Source organism: Metarhizium album (genome assembly GCF_000804445.1).
Source record: "Metarhizium album ARSEF 1941 chromosome Unknown scaffold_8, whole genome shotgun sequence".
In the NCBI taxonomy this organism is placed as follows: domain Eukaryota; kingdom Fungi; phylum Ascomycota; class Sordariomycetes; order Hypocreales; family Clavicipitaceae; genus Metarhizium; species Metarhizium album.
This window is the reverse complement of record NW_024467582.1, coordinates 1,001,964-1,021,918: the sequence shown is the minus strand read 5'-3', so window position 1 is coordinate 1,021,918 and position 19,955 is coordinate 1,001,964. Positions and strand designations below refer to the sequence as shown.

The 19,955-nt window shown below is 52.7% G+C and overlaps 6 protein-coding genes across 6 annotated transcripts; 1 reads left to right on the top strand and 5 right to left on the bottom strand.

Annotated features, from left to right (window-relative positions):
- Window positions 1–429: 429 nt before the first annotated feature.
- Window positions 430–3,409, bottom strand: MAM_04089 (Meiosis specific protein SPO22; the record flags this gene model as incomplete). The annotated part of the gene is made up of 3 exons (XM_040822888.1): window positions 430–1,434; window positions 2,118–2,843; window positions 2,891–3,409. 3 exons carry the CDS (start codon window positions 3,407–3,409, stop codon window positions 430–432), a joined length of 2,250 nt encoding a protein of 749 aa, XP_040679394.1.
- Window positions 3,410–4,151: 742 nt separating this feature from the next.
- On the bottom strand, window positions 4,152–6,431 carry MAM_04088 (uncharacterized protein; the record flags this gene model as incomplete). Its single annotated transcript, XM_040822887.1, has 4 exons — window positions 4,152–4,352; window positions 4,412–5,178; window positions 5,347–5,689; window positions 6,303–6,431. 4 exons carry the CDS (start codon window positions 6,429–6,431, stop codon window positions 4,152–4,154), a joined length of 1,440 nt encoding a protein of 479 aa, XP_040679393.1.
- A 945-nt stretch (window positions 6,432–7,376) lies between these two features.
- MAM_04087 (xanthine dehydrogenase) lies at window positions 7,377–11,832 on the bottom strand (the record flags this gene model as incomplete). The annotated part of the gene is made up of 3 exons (XM_040822886.1): window positions 7,377–9,099; window positions 9,164–11,563; window positions 11,648–11,832. The coding sequence occupies 3 exons, from the start codon at window positions 11,830–11,832 to the stop codon at window positions 7,377–7,379; spliced, it is 4,308 nt and encodes a 1,435-aa protein (XP_040679392.1).
- Window positions 11,833–14,491: 2,659 nt separating this feature from the next.
- Window positions 14,492–16,363, top strand: MAM_04086 (uncharacterized protein; the record flags this gene model as incomplete). The annotated part of the gene is made up of 2 exons (XM_040822885.1): window positions 14,492–14,602; window positions 14,819–16,363. The coding sequence occupies 2 exons, from the start codon at window positions 14,492–14,494 to the stop codon at window positions 16,361–16,363; spliced, it is 1,656 nt and encodes a 551-aa protein (XP_040679391.1).
- Window positions 16,364–16,523: 160 nt separating this feature from the next.
- MAM_04085 (Pyridoxal phosphate-dependent transferase, major domain protein) lies at window positions 16,524–18,233 on the bottom strand (the record flags this gene model as incomplete). The annotated part of the gene is made up of 6 exons (XM_040822884.1): window positions 16,524–17,014; window positions 17,125–17,340; window positions 17,453–17,622; window positions 17,689–17,761; window positions 17,842–18,101; window positions 18,172–18,233. 6 exons carry the CDS (start codon window positions 18,231–18,233, stop codon window positions 16,524–16,526), a joined length of 1,272 nt encoding a protein of 423 aa, XP_040679390.1.
- Window positions 18,234–18,899: 666 nt separating this feature from the next.
- On the bottom strand, window positions 18,900–19,895 carry MAM_04084 (Protein kinase domain containing protein; the record flags this gene model as incomplete). Its single annotated transcript, XM_040822883.1, has 2 exons — window positions 18,900–19,583; window positions 19,665–19,895. The coding sequence occupies 2 exons, from the start codon at window positions 19,893–19,895 to the stop codon at window positions 18,900–18,902; spliced, it is 915 nt and encodes a 304-aa protein (XP_040679389.1).
- Window positions 19,896–19,955: the final 60 nt, after the last annotated feature.

Sequence of the window (19,955 nt, the reverse complement as noted above, 5' to 3'; positions counted from 1 at the left end):
CATCATAGCTGGCAGTTTCGTTTTGGTCAGCATATTTTCAAGAGCTTGGAGATACCATGGAACTGATATGTGCGGTTGTCTTTAACTTTACGAAACGATTGCTCTCGGAGCCCTTCTTGTGCTTATTTCGTCCCCTTATTTTTTTTCTGGCTGTTTTTTTTTAGCCTCTCGAATCTGCTTTGAGCAAGTCGAGGAAGCCGCGAATACGACACATGGCTTTTGATTACGATATGATCTCTTAAATTCTGGATGATGGCTGTCGTTACCGCCGCATGTATATATATATTTGTGTGGAGAGTCCGTATGAGCTATACATGGACATACCGTTTTTGATGAATCGATATGATTTGATGAGGAACTTGGCACTAACTAGCCGTGAGCCCTCACCTCGAGCAATTTGGATGGTGTCGAGTTGGTTACGACGAAGCTTTATCCCTCTGTTCTGGAACACTTTTCATTTTCAAAGCGTAATTGGCCAAACCTATCCCTCAAGGTCTTCGCCATCACTCCCCCATCATCGAGGTATTCGGCCAGTTCCATGGCCTTGGCAGCCCAGAATTTGCAGCGGATGTCCTCTGAGCAAGCATAGTAATCAATCCCATGGTTGAACGTCGTGGCGGCTATCCACTCCAGGTCCGTCCGAGGTAACGAAGCACCCGCATTGCGGCTTTCGCGGGCAGTTTGCATTATTTGACCGATGATTTCGAGTGCCGCGGTGTCGTTGACAGAAACGGTGGCTTGAAAGATGACGCGCAGATATTTGCAAAACTTTGCGGAGTTGAATTGTTCGAGGCTGTGGATTTCGTTGATGATTGTTCTGAGCGTCGTGGTGAGGACTGGCTTGTCAGATCTTTTGGAGAATCTGAAGAATTGGGGTCTGGAGGGTTTATTACCTTGTGCTGGGATGGGGTCTTGCAACAGGACATCGCCTAGGCTCTTGAGTGCTTGTACATCTTCGTGCTGTTTGACAATGCCTGTGATTTCTTCAAGATCTTCGAATTGACGAAGCGATACTGCCGCTTCGAAGTCGTAGACTAGGAGGGTGGTCATCTTGCCAGCTAGATCCTGATGTGTGATAACATCTGGCATTGTGGTGCCGTTCAAGATGTCTCTGTACTCTGCTGTGTGGTGTCGGATTGCTGCGTAGCAGCGGTGCCTTTCAGGCATATCTTCGAGGCGCCGTGCCTCTTTCAATAGGCAGACTGAGATGAGGAAATGGCTTCTTAGTAGAGTTGCAACTAGTTCGTCGGCTTGGAGAGCCGATATTGTGGATGGGTAGCATGATACAAAGGATATGCATGCGCTCGCAAGCCGGATGACATTGCCCTCTTCCCATTCGTGGCAATTCAAGATGGCTATATTGTAAGCATTCTTGTGGAACCAGTCCAATTCGGAGGTCGGGAATTGTTCGTTTGCTCGTTGTTCTTCCACTGGCTGGGCGTATTTTACAGCTGAGGAGTCAGTTGATAAATCCATGAATTGCGGGCGGTGAATTACCTATTTCGAAGATATAACATGTATCTTCTGCAAATTGCGACATGTCATAAAGCTCGCTGGTCTCTTCATAGTCCAGCCCAGGCGTCTGTATGAGCCTTATAGCGGAACGAAGCAAAACAGGTACGTTGATAGATGAAGGGAGATGTCTGCTCAGTTGCTGAAATAGTGCCCTGAATGCTTGCAAAGCACACAGCTTGTCTCCGGTATTCTGAGCCTCAGTGAAACAAGCATATAGTATGTCTCTAAGTTGGAGGGTGTCCTTCTCGGTGAGCATTGCCGCTATGCATTTGCAGCCGAGCTCGTGATCCTAGCTGAGCAAAGACACCTTGAACATGGCGAAGTGCACTAATAAAGCATCGCCATGGCAAATTGGAAGCACGCTTTTCAGTGATTCGTACACCTCATGGGAAGTATTCCTCTTCGTTCCGCAGATAATCAGCCGTCTGGCAAACCGCCCAAGACCTGGTGTGTCATTCCTGCGAAATAAAGGTCCAAGAGCTAGACGGCACCAAAACTCGACGTCTTCATATCGTCCCGCTAAAAACAGTGGCTCTATGCCGTTCCAAATAAGCTAGGGATATATTAACAGCGATAATTAATATCGTGATGGGACAACATACCGCCTGGCAAGCTTCCACTTCCGCCAATGACAGGGGTGCCTGAATCGACTGATAAACGTTTTCGACGATATGACCTAGTTTGCGATGTTCGTCGTCACTACTGGATATATTTAATGCTGTCCATATCCGCAGATAGACAACCTTGCCGAGCATAATTGCGTTCTCGCTCGGGAGTGCGTGTCGGAATAGTAACTCGTCGAGAAGTTCTGAGGAACATTCATCTCTGACTTTTGCCAGGTGAGCAGGCGCTAGGTGAAGTGTAGTTTCTGAAAGCTCCGGTGATGAAATCATTCGCCGCATGATGTCGGCACGAGCCTCTCCTGGACAGTCATGCCCTTCAGTGGTATCCAACACCATCAACTTCCAGTGCAGAAGGACCGGATGATCTCCAACTCGCGAGGAAGCATGATCTAACATATTTTCGACCTCCGCTATATCTTCATGCAAATTACTTTGTAGAGCGAGTTTTATTATATCATTGCATACGGCGAGATATAGACGCTTGGTCTTTGGGGAGAAAATGCCGATCTGAGTGCTGAGTAGATGGTGTGCCCTTTTAAGCCAAGTGACCCCCAGTTCCAGGTTGTTCTCGGAAAGCAAGCCTGTGCCAACTTTTTGAAGAACGTCCGCCAGGCTTTCGACTGCACTGTCATCAAGATCTGGCTGAATCGGATCGAGTTTGCGGAACATATGCTCGGCCACATCCAAACGGTTTTCTCGCCACGACTGGACGGTTAGTTACTCGGCTGATGCTCTGACTATCACATACGTACTAACAATATTCTCAGTGAATAATACGTAGCTCTAAGTTGCGTTGCTTTTGCACACTGGCAGTTCTGCCTGCTTGGCGCAGACTCAAGGGTATTTACAAAGGAAGCACCTCTCTGCAAAGCGAGCTTCGCAACACCGACTTCAGAATCGTTGATGCTGGCAGTTGTGAGCGTCAAAATGAGTCGTAACAAGTACTCTGCTTCGGCGACACTGTCTCTACCTGTAGCCAATCCCAGTCGGCTCATATGGAAGAGCAGAAAGGCCAGGAGCCAGGAGTGCAGAACAAGTCTCTTCATGTAGCTTGTCGAGAGTTCCTTGGTCAGATCACGCCTTTGTCTGACACACAAGTTCCATAGTGCCCGGCCGTGAGCTTCAAGCTCTCTCAGAGTGCGTGTGTCTACGACCTGGGACACCGAAATACAGATATTGGCCATGCGTAGGCCGGCCTGCACCTTGTCAAGTTCAATATCAAGAATGCTTTGGTCGGAAGGATGGCTCGCTAATGCAGTCTGAAGCGTCATCGAGATTTCTGCGTAGGAGAATGGTCAGCCGAGTTCCCAAGTCAGTGTAGGTCGCCTTTGGGCCCGGGGGCATGCACCAATCAAGTCACGAATCTTTCTTTCATCAGACGGAGAGGCCTCCATGGTATAATGCACTAAAGCCCGGTTCCCCACGACGTGAACGCGCGGGCGTGTTGTTGCTATGGTCGATGGGATCTCTGCATTCGTGTGGATGATGGACGTGCGGGACGCCGACTCTCTGGAGGGACATGGCATTTGAGCCCAAGTTGTCAAGGGGGTTCTGGTGTCGCTCCTTCCCGAACTGAACGAAGAGGAGAAAATGAACGGATGCTCATCCCCTGGGCTGCAGGTGTCGTGTTTCAGCTTTGGAATCACACCAAAATTGTTCCCTGCACACGGCTTTTCCCGCAATATCCAACGTCGGTCTTTATTCAAAACTTGGCTGTACAGCAGCCACCTGTGCTAAGCCAACGCCGTGATGGCCAACACAAAGATCCCATGTCCAGCGAATACCTGGTCCAGTAAAATAACAAGTAAAGAGTATGAGCCGGGACCCCAACCTTTGCGCCGTCTAAGCAGATCCATCTCCCGCCACCAAAAGGTCTCACCCTGCACGGGATTCAACAACGCCTGCAGTTTCAATCGCGTGGCGGGTCGTGTGGCAAAAAATTGCCTACGATTAGGGCGGGCCTGGTCACGTTGTTAGGAGAGTAGACATCGATACAGCGTGAGACTGATGTGCTCACAGTTTATGGTCATCACGCCGAATCGTGAAAGAGAAGCAACACTTTGCAACAGGGTGATCTGACGCATCGCTCGGATTCTTCAATGAACATGCCGTTAATAATGTATCATGTGCAGGGTCGAAGGCAATAGTGCCAAATTCTTCCCAGTATCGAACCATAGATTCTTCAGTCAGAATCTCATGCAAAGCAATTTTGCCCTAGTTTGACAACGGTCAGCTTGCGTACGCGCCAAGCGAGACAAGCAGAGTACACTCACGTCTCGTAGTTGGTCTACGGGGACGTTGATGAGCTCGGCCATCTCCTTGTTTCCCCTGAAAATTTCTCCCGTTCTCCTCCAGCAGCACGCGGGAACAGCCATGGACGCGAATACGCGGTCGTAGTCCATCAACTGCTTCTCGAACCACATCTCCACGATGATGAGTTGCATGTCCGTCAGTCCCTGTGCCTTTTCTCTAAATTTCGGTCGGAATTGGTTGATGGTTCGCAGAATTTTTTGCTTCGAGGACGGTGCTATATGGCCATCCAGGTATTGGCCCAGACGGGCATACCCGTTGATGTAGTTGAAGGGCTTCAGCAGACCCGCATCAATTTTGGCGCGGAGAACACGGGCCATACGATCTTCAGCTGTATCGTTTCCGGATGGATCGGCAGCCTGGAGATAATACTCACGTGTCTTGTCGGCAGTCGAGCTTGGTGACCTTCTCCCCCCTTTGCCCTCGCTTGGTGGTGGCGGCATTAGGTTTCCTCGCACGTTGGTGGACTGTGCTGACCCGCCGCCTGTGGATAAGCCAGCAGTGTTTCCAAAGCCTGACGGCATGTCGGACTGTCCTGATCGCCCAAGAGCCGTAAGTTGCCTAGTCTCGTCTCCAGTCAGATTATCATCATCCAACAAGCCGTTGTGGAGGAAATCGTTGAGCAGATTGAATTCATGTGTGACATGCGGAGCGATCATGTAGTTTGGATTATAGGAGCTCATATCATTGAAACTCTGCGCTGTGAGCCAAGCATCCGAGATGCCGGAGACTACGTAACAGTCAGCACGACGTCCCATCATGTCTAATCGTAAGACAGACGAACGTCTTGGAGAAGGAATGGAATGCTAATGGGTGACGAGGGTAGAGAGAGGGGGAGCCCTCGGGAAGTCGTCCCCGCGATCGAGGACGACTTGGGATACACTGGGCATCAACTCACATTGATTCGCATTGCCCGTGCCGCTGCTGTTTAGGCCGTTTCCTTGTAAGCCCGAGCTGGCACTCGGTGTTACCAATGGCATCGCATTTCCCTGACCGAGAACACCACCAGTGCTGAATCCTGATGCAGAGCGCTGCCGCATGCCGTCGAATGCCGGTGGGCCCATGTTGCTTGATATCGAACTACGGGCCACGTCTGATGGTTCTTGTGACTGGGTGTCAGACTCCTCCACAGGAGCTGAGGGAGTCTTGCCATTTCTCGTCTTCTTGGCGTCGGCGTCACGGGGCTCGTCATGGCAAAGGTGGCCAATGTTACGTTTAATACACCTTGTACATGGCCTCTCCTGTACACAACGTCAGTGGCGTTGCAAGGCCCAGGACGATAAGGGGCTTGCGGTTGGGGGCAACGGCGCGTTGCCGCCGCCATCTCAGTTGGCGATTGTACGGCGCAGCCATGGATGGGGCTCACGTATACGTACAAGGTCGCAGGTCATGTGCTACGAGGAAGAGCAGGTTAGTCCAGAGGTTCGTTCGGCAATGAGACAGACAGGACGGCCACAGCGGCAAGGTTTCACTTTAACCCAGGGCGGCGATCCGAGCAACGAAGCAGACTACCGCCCCGGCATGTAGCCAACACCAGGAGGACGACCGTGTGCTTGATATCGGCCCGCCGAGAATTACATGCGAGGCGGACTTACAGATCTCCGGCAATATACACATGCTATGGACGGTACTCGGGTTAGCGAACATTATTCAGGCCCCAATGCTCATGCCAGACGCGACAGTTGGGATACATGCAGAGGATCAGGGGATTGAGTGCTGGCTGATGAATGTCGGGCAAGTGATGACAAGACTATGCGACCAAGCTGACAACTGTCCATTGCTCGGAGCGGGCAGGCTCCCAAGTGTTGCGCCATGAGGGAAGGGGGTTCGTTGGCTATGCGTACCATGATTCACCTTGCGGCGTTTCTTGGGGCTCTTGGAAGCGGTCGTGGGTGTTCTGTGGTCTCTGTCGCGATTCTTCGCATCCGACTTGTCTGCTTTGTCCGCCTTCACGCGGTCGGCGGCCTTGGTCTCTTTGTCCATGACGGCGACGAGGTTCCGAATGCCCTGGTGGTTGTTTGTCCCATTGGTTCTTGAGGTTACGCAGAGCGGCCGGCGGGACGTCTCGTTATTTGCCCTCGGGAGGTTGCAGCCTCGTCCTGTATGTTTTGCCTTGGTCGCTCTACGATTTTGCCGGAGGGCAATACGGCATATTGGGCTGTCGTGGTCGGGAGGTGTGTGTGTGCGTGTGTAGCTTCGCAACGGTGCAACGACGCAAAGCGATCTCTGGTTCGCCAATTCGCGGGGACCAACAAGTCGACTTTTTCTCTAGCGGGGGTCCAATGCTCGTCGATGGGCAGACTATCCAGAGAGTCTTGCCGTGGCCTCGCAGCGGCTGTACTTGAACGCCATGCGCGCCGGCTGCGGGAGGAGCGATCGTGGGAGAAGACAAGGTTGGAAGTAGCAATCGGGCAAGACGACGCGACGAGGACCGAGTACGGAGCAACGGATGAGGTGACGGCGACAGCGGACAACGGGCAGGCGCTGAAGATGAGCACGAGGGCAAGTCGGCGAACGGGGTCAGTGCAGGCTGAAATGTGAAAGTGTCTGCAGCACGCCCGCCCGCGCGCATCGCCCTTCTCCGTACCTACCGAGGTACTTAAGGTAACTACCTAGGTACTTTGGTACTAGGTACTCAAGTAGGTACCTACAGGTACTGCACTTCCAAGTCTGTATGTACCTAGGTACTTACCTGGGCACCTACCTGCCGGTGGTGCGAAAATCCGCCCCCTCGCCGGCGCCGCCTCGCGAATTACGGCCGAGGTTGCCCGTGCCCACCCCGCGCTCGTGCAAAATAATTCTTCACAAGGCCTGGTAGGATGCCACCTTAGCTTAGCATTTCCATACAATCATGATACGTACTCTATGCAGTATGCACCAACCACATATGCTACATTGCGTCATATTTATTTTCCACACCTTCACATTCTAAATGACGACGAAAAAACTCTGCTCCCCCGCCTTTGGATGCACTCTCGCTCGTCTCATAATCTCATCCTCGCAAGCCAACCTGATCCTCTCCGGCGTCGCGGGACTCTGTAGTCTCAAGAGCCCCTCACCATCGTCTGCGCCGACCGTTGCTTCCACGCCAACCTTCTTCCTCGCAGACTTCAAGGCATCCCTGATGGCGAAGAATACTGCACTGCCCATAAACAGAGGCGGTTCCCCTACACCTCTGCTTCGCTGAATCGTACGCAGCTCCTTCCACTCCACGTCCTTGAGAAGGCTGACGTTGAATTCCTGCGGGACGTCCCTGAATCCAGGGATCTTGTACGCCCCAGGACCCCTGGTGAATAGATTGCCCGCCATGGGCCCGCCTCGAAGCCAGAGAGATTCTTCCATGGTGAAGAGGCCCATCCCTTGCACAAACGCACCTTGAATTTGGCCGTAGTCGATAGCAGGGTTGATGGATTGGCCCACATCCATTTTGATATCGGCACGGAGACATGTCCACGTTCCTGTCAACGTGTCGATTTCGACTTCAGCCACGGCGACGCCCTGTGTAAAGTAGAAGAACATCTTGCCCTTGTTCTCGCCCCAGACGTATCCAATCTCAGGAGTTGTATAGAAACCCTGGGCGGACAGGTTGACACGGTCCATGTATGCTGCGTGGGCAATATCCTTCATGTTGGCTTTGTCCCCGAGTTTGGCTCGGTACGGCGCCAGTCGCTCGTTGAGCTGTGTGCAGGCATTGAAGGCCGCGTAGCCGTTTAGGTCGGATGACGCAGAGGCGGCTGTGGCAGAGGCGTTTGCGACTGTGTTGGTGGCGGTTTCCGAGATGAAGACTGTCTCCAGCGGTACCTGGAGGGCTTGCGCGACAATCATGGTGATTTTTGTGTGCAGGCCCTGGCCCATTTCCGTGCCTCCGTGGGCGACGAGCACAGAGCCATCGTGGTAGATGTGTACCAGCGAGCCGGCTTGGTTGAGGAAGAGCGCCGTGAAGGAGATGCCGAATTTCGTAGGGATGATGGAAATACCTCGTTTACGCCACTTATACTCGTCGTTGAACTTGGAGACGAAGACTTTGCGCAGATCGTAATCTGACTCCTCCTTGACTTGCTTGTACATGAGGGGAACGTGCCAGTCTTCAATGACCTGGTTGAAGTGCGTGCTGCCGTGGGGCTTGTAGAAGTTGATCTCACGGAGTATTTCGACTGGCATGCCCAAACGATCTGCAATTTCTTCCATGTACGTTTCTGCGATGAACATGCCCTGAGGACCACCAAACCCCCGGAAGGCGGTGTTGGATACGGTATTTGTCCTGCAGATACGACCGCGAACGTGGACGTTGGGGGTGTAGTAGCATCCGTCGCAGTGCGACAAAGCTCGTTCAACGACAGCGGTGCTGAGGTCGAATGTCCAGCCGGCGTTGCTGTAAATGTCCAAATCCAGAGCTTGTATCTTGCCGTCCTTATTGACACCGACTTTGTAGTGCGCCAAGAACGGGTGACGCTGTCCCATGGTCACCATGTCTTCTTCTCGAGTGAGCATATATCGGACAGGTCTCCCTGTCTTGTGGGCAGCCAGAGCAACGGCAGAACTGAGAATTACAGATCGAGATTCTTTGCCGCCAAAACCACCACCAAGCCGCTTGACCCTGACGTTGATTCTGTTGGCTGGCACACCACAGACTCGGGCTGCAAAGGTTTGACTGAACAATTCTTAGAATGAGTAGTCTAGGGGATGGCGTTACGAAAAAAATATCACAAACTTACGTTTCATTGGCATTTTGCGTACTAGCAAAAATCTCCATCTCTCCATCTTCACGCTTGGGAACTGCCAGACAGACATTGGTTTCGAGATAGAAATGCTCCTGGCCTCCCATGCGGACACTGCCAGTGAAGACGTGGTCGCAGGTCTTGAAGGCACGCTCAGGGTCACCCTTTTTGATTTCTCGGTATACTGGATGGAAGCTCTCCTTGGCAATGGCTTCCTCCATGGTGAGGACCGCAGGCAGCTCCTCATATTCAACCTTCACAGCTCTAGCGGCTTCCTGAGCTCTGTTGGCCGAAGTGGCCAGGATCATAGCAATGGCCTGTCCTGCTGTATGAACTTCGTCTTCCGCGAAGAACACTTCATCAAAATTTGGTGGACCAAACTTGTTCGCCTCAGCCGACGGCATATCATTTCTGTCAATATATTCCACCACGCCAGGCATATCCAGGGCCTTGGAGTAGTCTATTGATTTGATCCTAGCGTGCGCCTCGGTGGACAACACCCAGCAGCCGTGAAGCTCGTTCGCCAGAGGAGGAATATCATCAGTATACTGTGCCTCGCCGGTGGTTTGTCGGAGTGCAGCCAGGTGAGGATTGGCCTTGCCGGTGACCTCTCGCTCATAGGCAGCGGTTGATGTCTCGTCTATCGTTCCCTTTGACAGCGATCGGTCAAGTTCGTCAATGGCCTCCTTGTCAACATGCTCGCGCTGGCCATCAAGTATCGTCAAAACGTCGTGGTAAAATCGATAAAAGAAGCCAAGCGCGAGGGCTTTTCTGTATGATGCCATGCCTCCAGGGACACTGAATTGCATGTCAAAGTCGGTACCCAAGGCACTCATGACTCCCTCGAGGGTCTCAAGCTCGGTAAACTTTTTGCCGATCATGTAGGCGGTTGCCGTCTTGGCCCCAACAGTCGTGGCAGCCATACCACCATAGATCAAGCGACATTCAGTAACAATCCCTTGGTCGTCTAGTTTGACTCGCAAGGCTGCTGTAACGATAGCAATATCATCATCTTTCCGCTTGGCCTGCTTGTAAGAGCGGTAAAACTCATTGTTGGACGCAGTGACCGGAATTCGTATGGAGGTGATGATGGCATCCGCGGCAAGAGCTGTTTCCCGATATCCGGTAAAAAATTTCGACACGGGAATTTCGGCCTCTTCAGTGGCGGACTTGGTCACCAGGACGGCATCGGCGGCCCATAGAGCAGGGTTCAGATCAGAAATGGGTGACGCAGTGACTAAATTACCAGCTGGCGTACCGACGTTTCGGATTTGTCGTCCTGCAAAATACTTGAGCTGCTTCAAGATTCCCTTGAATACTTGGCCTCCTTCATGACCATAATGCTTTATAGCTTTCTCGCAGATGCTTTCCAGGTCTGTCAAGATGACGTTGCCTCCCACGTCAACATGGCCGTCCTTGAACTCATATTGTCTAAGCTCAGCAATGTCGCCAACAAAAACCGATTCCGGGTATTGTAAACCTTTAAACTTGATTTCTATTTGAGTTTCACTGCTTCCGCCAATAATCTTGGCTTGGGGGCAGACTCTCTTGATCTGGAGAAGCTGGTCCAAGGTGGTTGGTCGGTACCACTTCTTTCGCTTGTTTCCGAATGCCAGGGGCCGAAGCTCTTGCTTCTTCAATGCGGGAGGGAAAATGAGCTCTGTTTCCGGGTTATATTCGATAAATCCTGGGGGAGTAAACCGCTTGATGGGCCGATCATCCATGCCTTTGCTTTGCATGCAGTAAACGCCAGAGGATGGTCCACTACTACCGTTTTGCATACAGCAACCGCCGCCAGGTGGTTCATTACTACCATTTTGCATGCAGCATCCGTCGGCATTGATTTGGGATGGCCCATCGACACCATGATTCGTGCTGTTGTTGGTTGCACCATTCTCCAAGAGAGCTCTGTTTGTGTCACTCTTGCAACATCCATTGGTGCTACTGGCCTGCCTGCTGTTATTTCCGTCCTGTTTGCACCCAGCACCTCCATTTAATTTTGGTAGGCCGTTGGGGAAAGACTTTTCGATGCTGAACGTCTGAGCGGCATCAAGAATAGGTCTATATCCAGTACAACGACACAAGTTTCCATCAAAGGCCTCTTCCACGTCATGTTCTGTGGGCGTTTCATTGTTTCTGAGAAGAGCGTACAAACTCATGACAATACCAGGGGTGCAGAAGCCGCACTGACTGCCATTTCCCTTGGCCACACGCTCCTGGGTGGGATGTGGGCGTTTTGCGTTGCCAATACCTTCGATGGTAATGACATGCTTGCCGTCTAGACTGACAAGCGGTGCGAGACAGGCGTTTACACTGGCATGATAGATCTGCTTTGTAGTAGGATTATATTGACTGACGACGATGGTGCAGGCGCCACAGCCACCTTCTCCACAGCCGCTGTGAGGGGAGTCGAGAACTATCAGTCAAGCCCGCTGGCAAGTTTTGTTGTGGAATAGATACTTGGAAGTGCATGAGACGTACAGTTTTGTGCCAGTCAGTCCGATACCTCGAAGATACTCCAAGACGGTGATTTCAGGATCAATATCATCCAAGACGACCTTGGTACCGTTGAGATAGAAGCGCAAGGTATCATCAAACTCGGCCGTCAGAGCCTCCAGGGTCGCTGGCAGGGGCTCCCGCTCGGGCGAGACTGCCATGGGCGCCATAACTGATGAGTTGGTGATGCGACGTTGGACCCGTCAGCATGGGGTTTAAACCAAGAAAAGAGTATACGCAAAGACCAGCTAGCGACGGCACAAAACTGGCAGCGTAGAGGCGAGCACAGCAAGTCGGATTGGCGAGACCCGCAGCGACTTTGTAGTGTGAAGACTTTGGATGAGAGAGGAGCGGCAGATTGAAGATGCGAAGGACGGCGGCGTGGTCCTAAACAGTACGTGGTGACGGGGGGTGACGGGGTCGAGGGGGGTGACGGGTGGCGAGTCGCGAGTTGTCGGTGTCAAGTGGTAGGGAGGACAGAGCACGGGGTATCGGGTACTTGGTTACTTGTGGTACGTGCTCCGTAGTAGCTTGAGCCGTGCAGCCGCTGGGCGTCGACTTAACGTGGCCCGGGTGACTGACCTTGGTACTCACTCGGTAGGCTCAGCAAACCGGAGGGGCCAGCAATGGCTCCTTCCCTGTGCGAAACTGATTGGCTGCTACCGAGTAATGGCACCGGGGAAGCGAAACTGCACGCGGCGACGCCCCGAATCTGTCCTGGCCTGCCAACTTTAGAACGCGGGGCCCCACAAGGGAGCTTGTGAGAATCAATAAGGCCCTTACCCCGCCATTACGGGGCGGTCGTCCCGGTCTATTGATACATCGCCGTCACTGTACGGAGTACAATCAGATAAGCCCCGACCATTTGCGCAGTAAGTGATAGCACTGTCCACGCACCACCGCCGCGCATCGGCGGGTTCCGATGGGACTCTGCGCACCCACGAATCGCCCCGCCTTCGGGATCCTCCACCTTTTCGACCCTCCTCGATATCGGTATCTATCTACTCTCTCCTCCGTGCCCGTACGAGTGCATACATGTAAATACACAATAAGTCCACCCAGTACCCTTGTTCCTGGCCAATTCGATACACGGTGGATGACATGCTTCTCGATTCCCAATTCCACATTCTGAACTACGGTTACGGACCCGAACTCCACGTGGCCCTACCCAACCAGTATTTGTCCCGTGGAAGCCAGGTGCGGATCTTGGGCCGTGAGCTGCACATCAAGTCGAGCCAAATGTCTGTATGCTGTGCCAGGATAGCAGGATCAATATTACGAGCCTTGCTACTCCTTGTGAAAGGCATGCGCGGCTCAAGCAACAGCATGATCTTCCGAGTGCATTGCCTCAAGCTATCAAGTCTGGTGGTCACTGGTCAGTGTCGGTGAGTAAGTTCATTGCCCCACTTCTCCCCGTCTCTACTTACACCTAGGTACTTAAGTAGCAGTAAGGTGGGTAGTTTGGAAGGAGCGACCATTGCGATTACTACTTCAAACGTACTCGGGTGAACCGCATGCCGTCTGTATAGGCAAATGTCCATAAAACTGTCTTCGTTTTGCCATTATCCGTTGTCTTCGAGTATTCAAACCTGGTCATCCTAAACCCCAAACCATGCATGAAACTGAATTGAGCGAGCTCCTCGACGCGGTTGCTTCCACATTGTCCTGCTCACTGGTCTGGCTAGACTGTACAGCTCGCGGCATTCATTCCACAAGGCATGGGTTACCAAATCTCACAGTCTTCAAAACCTCGTATTTACTGAGCGTACAGGCGATCCAAAGCCATCCTCGCATGAATTCAAAGGCCTTTGACAAGCTACACAAGCTCAGAACCATCAAAGACGCGCGTTTTGTGCACTGCAAAATGATGCCGACAGTTTCGGATTGCTTGCCCAATGTCGCTCATCGACTCTCCAGTGCTTCTGCTTCTATTGTCATCCCGCATTGAGAGTGGGGGAGAGCTTGAAATATCAGCTCACTTGGCTCCGCCCAGGGTTGGAGCATTCAGACGTGGCAAGGCTTCCCGTATGCGAGGAAAAAAAAAAAGAACAAGAAGAAGTCTGACTATTATTCTGCTTAGGAACGGGGAAGTGGAAGTAGCAACGAGGTTCGTCAGCCAACCAGAGATCCGACTTGGTGCCGTGGACAAAGGGGAAAGAGTGCTGCCAATTTGGGCGTGATACACAAAATCTCCCCGTGTCTGGTATCCATCGCTCCTCTCCCAAGCCGCGAAGGAAAGCGCAGGTGCAACCCTTGTTCATGATGAGGGGGCCGACTGTCGGCTCGACTCCAAGACAAGTCGCTGGACTAAAGAAAAAGGCATTCAATACATGGACCTGCACCACGACAAATTCGGCTATCGAGACCAGTGCACCGATTGCGAACAAGCACGTAATAATACCCATCGGACAATGGCATTAATATGCCACTTCAATCTCCTATTATACAGCACAGCTGATAAATCGCGCGGCCGGAGGTGACCAGGACCCGCACTGGCGATCAATGTCTTGTTTGTGTTGTTCTTGGTGTTGGCGCTGGGCCCTGTTTTTGGCTCCGGCATGAGGGATCAGTGACCCGTGGAGAAATAGTAGTACATACTGCGATTTACTCGCTTCTCACCGCTATTGCATCCCGGCTATGGAAAACATAGTAAAGCCTTCGGCGTCGCTGGCATTGTCCCATGTCCCCTGGGCGGACTGGAAGGGACAGGAGGAAGAAAACCCGCATAAAAGGGCATGAAGCCAGGTCTGGAGATCAAGGTCTTGCCACATCGTTTTCAGTGCCGACCGGAACCAGTCCTAAGGACCTGGCTGACTTACCGTAGTCATCATGCTATCGGTCAAACGAACTATTGGCACATTGGCGTTGGCAGCAGTTCCAGTTTTGTCATTGCAATTGCATCGTCATGATGTGTCATTCACGCCTGATATTGTGCTGAGTGTAAGTCGTCAAAATATCAGTATTGGTGGCATGTATAGGGAGACAACCTTGGTCAACAACTCTTTGCCTGGACCAACTCTCCGGATCCCTGAACAAAAGACGATTTGGATTCGCGTGTATAACAATATCGGAAACGACAATGTAACAATTGTACGGCCGTCTCCTGAGCATAGAGCCCCTTCCAGGTATACTTGAAGATGCTAACCACCATACAAGCATTGGCATGGTCTCGCCCAGGCCGCATACCCCTTTTCTGACGGTACACCACTTGCCAGTCAGTGGCCTATCCCGCCCAATCACTTCTTCGACTATGAATTAAGGGCAGAAAGTGGTATGGCTGGGACTTATTATTATCACTCTCACGTTGGATTCCAAGCCGGTACTGCCACTGGTGCACTCATCGTTGAGGACCCTGACGGAGCTCCTTACAAGACGGACGGGGAAAGGCTAGTGTTCTTGCAGGAATACTGGAGTCTGTCGGACACAGAAGTCATACATGATCTTGAATCAATACCGCTGAGATGGCCCGGAGAACCAAATGGCTGGCTAATCAATGGCAAGTCAATATCCGACCGCGAGGCTAGAGACCCCGCCACGAGAGCTTTGAGCGTAATTGAGGTCAAGCCAGGCCAGATATACAGATTCAGATTCGTGGGAGCCACAGCCCTCAGTCTGGCACTGCTCGGATTCGAGAAACACGGAAACTTTGAGATAATCGAGGCCGACGGCGAATATACCAAGCCGTACCCCGTCGACTTGTTGCAAATCGGCTCCGGGCAGCGGTACAGCGCACTGTTCCGCGCCAAGTCGTGCCAGGACTTGCGAAAAGATGATCAGCTCGACTACTACATCCAGCTGGAGTCGAGGGACAGAAACGACATCGTGACGAATTACGCCATACTCAGATACGAAAACACCTGCAACATGACCCCAAACCGCGTCGCCACGCACAAAAACCCAAAAAGGCAGCCGCTGCACCTGCCGCCGACTATCGACGGGTATCTAGACTACGCCCTGCAGCCATTGAAGCCCAATAACTTCCCGACAGCAGCAGAAGTCACGCGACGCGTCATGCTGAACATCCAAGTCGTTGAGAATGAGTACTTTATCTGGACGATCAACAACCATACGTGGTCCGAAAATGCCGGACCCCTTCCAGCAACCGTACCCCAAACCCCGTACCTAGTGAACCTGTACCGGAACCAGTCTGCCTATCTACCCGATTACGAGGCTGCCGTTGCCAACGGCGGCATCGATCCCAATATGGGGACATACCCTGCCAAGATTGGCGAAGTCCTGGAGATTGTACTGCAGCAATTCGGCGGCAAGTCGGAGGAAGCGCAGAACAGGGGCCTGCTGGATACGCATCCTTGGCACGGCCACGGCATCCATCACTACGATGTCGGCGGCGGTAGAGGGGCCTGGGATCCAGATACCGTCGAGGAGAATCTGAAGGGGACGCAGCCCGTGTTGAGAGACACGACATTGCTGTACAGGTACAAGAAAGGCGTGGAGCCAGGCGAGAAGATGGGCTGGCGGGTATGGAGAATCCGAGTCGAGCAGCCGGGCGTGTGGATGGTGCATTGCCATACTCTGCAGCACATGATCCAGGGCATGCAGACGGTTTGGGTGAATGGCGATGCCGAGGACATTTTAAAGGTCGGCGAACCCGACGTAGCCGGCTATTTGAGGTACGGCGGCAGCGTCTATGGCAACGTGAGTCATGCCCCTGAGGTGGTACATTTCAACGAGTTGGATTAACTCCAACCGCATCACTGCCATGAATTGTCATTTCCAGCCGCTCACGTCAAAATGTAATATATTCCCACTCTATCCGCATCTTAATCTGCACCCCTTCTAATTCCCAATAATGAAAAGAAAGAGACGAGAGAAAAACTGACGTCTTAGTCTAGTCCCATTACTACATATACTTCTTCAACCCCCTTAATCTCCTCTTCGCCTCGTCCAATACCTCATCATCCTTGCAAACGGCAAACCTCACATAATCCTCCGCCAAGTACGCATTCGCATCCGTGTAAAACTCGGTTGGTGGGATCGCCGCTACACCTACCTCCCAGATCAAAAACCACGCAAGCTTAAAATCCCGCGGTCTGCTCGCAACATGTTCGGGGAAAGGGTAGTTGGCGGGCACCTTGACCTTTTTCATATTAACGAGCACGAAGTAGCCGCCCTCGGGCTCGGAGTAAGGCAAGTCGAGCTCGGCCCAGATCTCGTTGAAGCGGTCCATTTTGGACTTCATTTCGGTGATGGATTTGGTCCAGAAACCCTTCGACTCGGCCATTTCAAAGCCCACGGCACATGCCTCCTGAAGAGGCGAGACGGACGAGTAACAGATGCGCGTGTGGGCTGCCGAGACGTATTTGATGAGATTTGGGGGTCCCATGAGCCAACCTGCGGGAGAGATATGCAAAGTCAGTGGTGGAAAGTGCGTTCTGTCTGTGTTCGGGAGAAAACAAGTTGAGGATAGGAGCGGGGGAGAAGGCGGGAGAAGACAAACTTACCGACTCGCCAACCTGTTGCGTAAAAGTTCTTGCCCGCAGATCCGACCGTGATGGTCAATTTCTCAATCTCAGGGGACAAAGTGGTCATTCGTGTAAACGGCACATAGTACAGGCGGTCGTATACTTCGTCTGATAGAATGATGATTTCGTTCTTGACACACAAGTCGCCTATTTTCTGAAGCTCATTGCGCGAGTATACTTTGCCAACAGGGTTGTCTACCAGCCAACATCAGTAGACTGTCTCCTTCTTCTTTCTTTCATGTCTCATACGAGGGTATGAATTTATTTATTCATTTTTTTGGGTTTTTGTTGGGGAAGCACAGCGTACGAGGTGTGTTCAGGACAATCATCTTGGTCCGCGGTGTGATAGCCTTCTCCAGCTCGGCAAAATCAATAGTCCAATCTGCGGCGGACGAGGTCTTGATTGCACCTGTTTTGGGGGGGTGCATGGGCACGTAGACAATTTTGCCGCCGGGCATTTCAATGTTACTTATGTACCTGCGCATATTTAGACCAAAATTCCATCTCAGACGTTGAATCAGATGGGAGGAGTGGGTTGCGTACTGGTCGAAGAACGGTTCAAAGATGATGACCTCATCGCCAGGTTCGATGAAGGCCATGAACGCACTCAACATGCCTGGCGCAGACGATATAAGAATCAGCCAAGGACTGTTGGAGGAAGCTGGGCAAGAACGAGAGGCATAAAAGGGTACGCACCCTCATTGGCACCTGTGGTGATAGTAATCTCCGTCTCCGGGTCAATCCTGCGACCCCAGAAGGGTGAGTACGCATCTGCAATAGCCTTTTTGAGCCGCGGCCGGCCCTTGGTAGGCGAATACTGGTTGCACTCAACGCGATCAAGCGCGTCCTTGGCAGCATCGAGGATGAAGTCGGGGGGGTTGTAGCCGAAAAAGCCTTGGCCCATGTTTACGATGGGCTGTCGGGGGGAAGCGGCTGCTGCTTCGTTGATGATTGACCTGGGTAGCGAGTCAGTATATATATATATTGACAGAACAGTACAATAAGTCCATGAGAGGGCCTACATACCAGACGTCTTGCTTCTGGCTAGATACCCTTGCTGCGGGTTTAATTTTGCTGCTGCCTTCCATGGTGCTCTTGAACCGATTTGAGGCGAGGGATGGTGTGGGTTTGGCCAGGCGTCGGAGGATGGGCCGAGCAAATGTGCGAGACATGAGCCCGAAAGCTTTGCGTCACGGAGGATGACCAAACACCCAGCCAAACAGAGGTTGGAAAAGGAGGCGGCAGGTGTCAATTTGAAGAGACTAAATCGCTCGCTTCCATGGGGTGAGGCGAAGGCGAGGTCGGAAATGGCTGAGATGACCAAGGTTTATCTTACCTGCATGTATTCCGCAGCCATGTAGTCACTCCCCCGTGCGTGGATACGGGAGGAACGGAAGAGGGGCAGAAATGTCGTGACCTCCCGCGGTCGGAAATACGGAGTACAACTTGGCGGATAATGGCGGCATTTTGTCCGCGTCTTATTGGCAAACGGAAGGAGCAATTGCCAACCATCTTTCCATGTCTACCTACCCTATACAAACCTCCAACTTCGTCCCTTCCCTTCAACCCGGGCAGATTATCTCTATCACATATGCGACGTGGCATCGAAAGAATTTCTCACCGTCTCCGATGCCGAGTACCTCACTCAGCTGAGGTCTTGCAACGTCCAGCCAGCCGCACGAATTGCTTGGCAACCCGCTCACGCTGTTCGGCATCAGCTCAACCATCATCACCCTCCCTCGTCACCACCACCGTCACCAAAATGACATGGGCCGAAACGCCTCGGGCGATGTGATCCCAAGCTCCTCCGCCTCTTCTCTCTCTTCTCCTCTCAACTCGCCAACCGCCAGCACGCACTGCTCCGCAGTCATCCTCTCTTCAGCCTCCCAAGCCAAAAGCCCGATCAACAACTCCACAATCCCCAACCCCGGATTCAACTCCCTCAACCCGCACACATGCTCGAAGCACCTCCCAGGATACATCTCCAGCTCACTCTCCGTATACACCATCTGCGGCCATTGCCCGACCATACCCAAGAGTGTCACCCCCAAAGCCCACATGTCGTCCGCCGCACCACAGTGCTCGCCCCTCGCCTTCATCTCTGGCGACCAATACGCCGGCGTGCCCTGCAACTTGCCCGGCTGCCCAGATATCCTGACGTCAGCGAAATCAGCAAGCACCACGTGAACAGGATGAAACGTCCGGATCAGCACATTGCGCGGCTTCACGTCCGAGTGATACAGCCCCCGCGCGTGCAAGTACCCCAGCCCCCGCGCAACGTGCAGCACGACAGTGAGGATCTCGCCCCGCGCCATGTGAGGCGTTGCTTGGTCGATTCGCGCCTGGAGGGTTCCATGGGGACACAGTTCCATGAGCAGGAGGTCGGACCCCGGAGAGAGCACATCCTGGTATAGCTCGACGAACGCCACGATGTGGTCCTGGTATGAGAAGTTGGACAAGGTCAGACGTGGATGCCGACGTGATGAGGAATCTGTGAATGGGGCAAGGGCACGTCATACATGTCGCAGGAGCTTGAGTGTATCCGCCTCCCGCCGCAAGTCCTCGGGCGCCTTGGATGACTTGCCGGCGAGCACCTTGCCGTCGCTGACCCGTCGTATTTTGAGTACGATGCTAGAGCCGCCGAGGCCTAGTCGACTTCCGCGAATATATTTGTCGGTGCTGAGCCCGCGATTTTCAATCATTGCTCGCTCCGTGTCCTCGTCGGTCCAGATGCCCACCCCGGTGTTCATTTTCGAGGTTTGTGGCGGCGCGAGAGGCAGACTTGGACCCAAAGGAAACGAGGGCTGAAG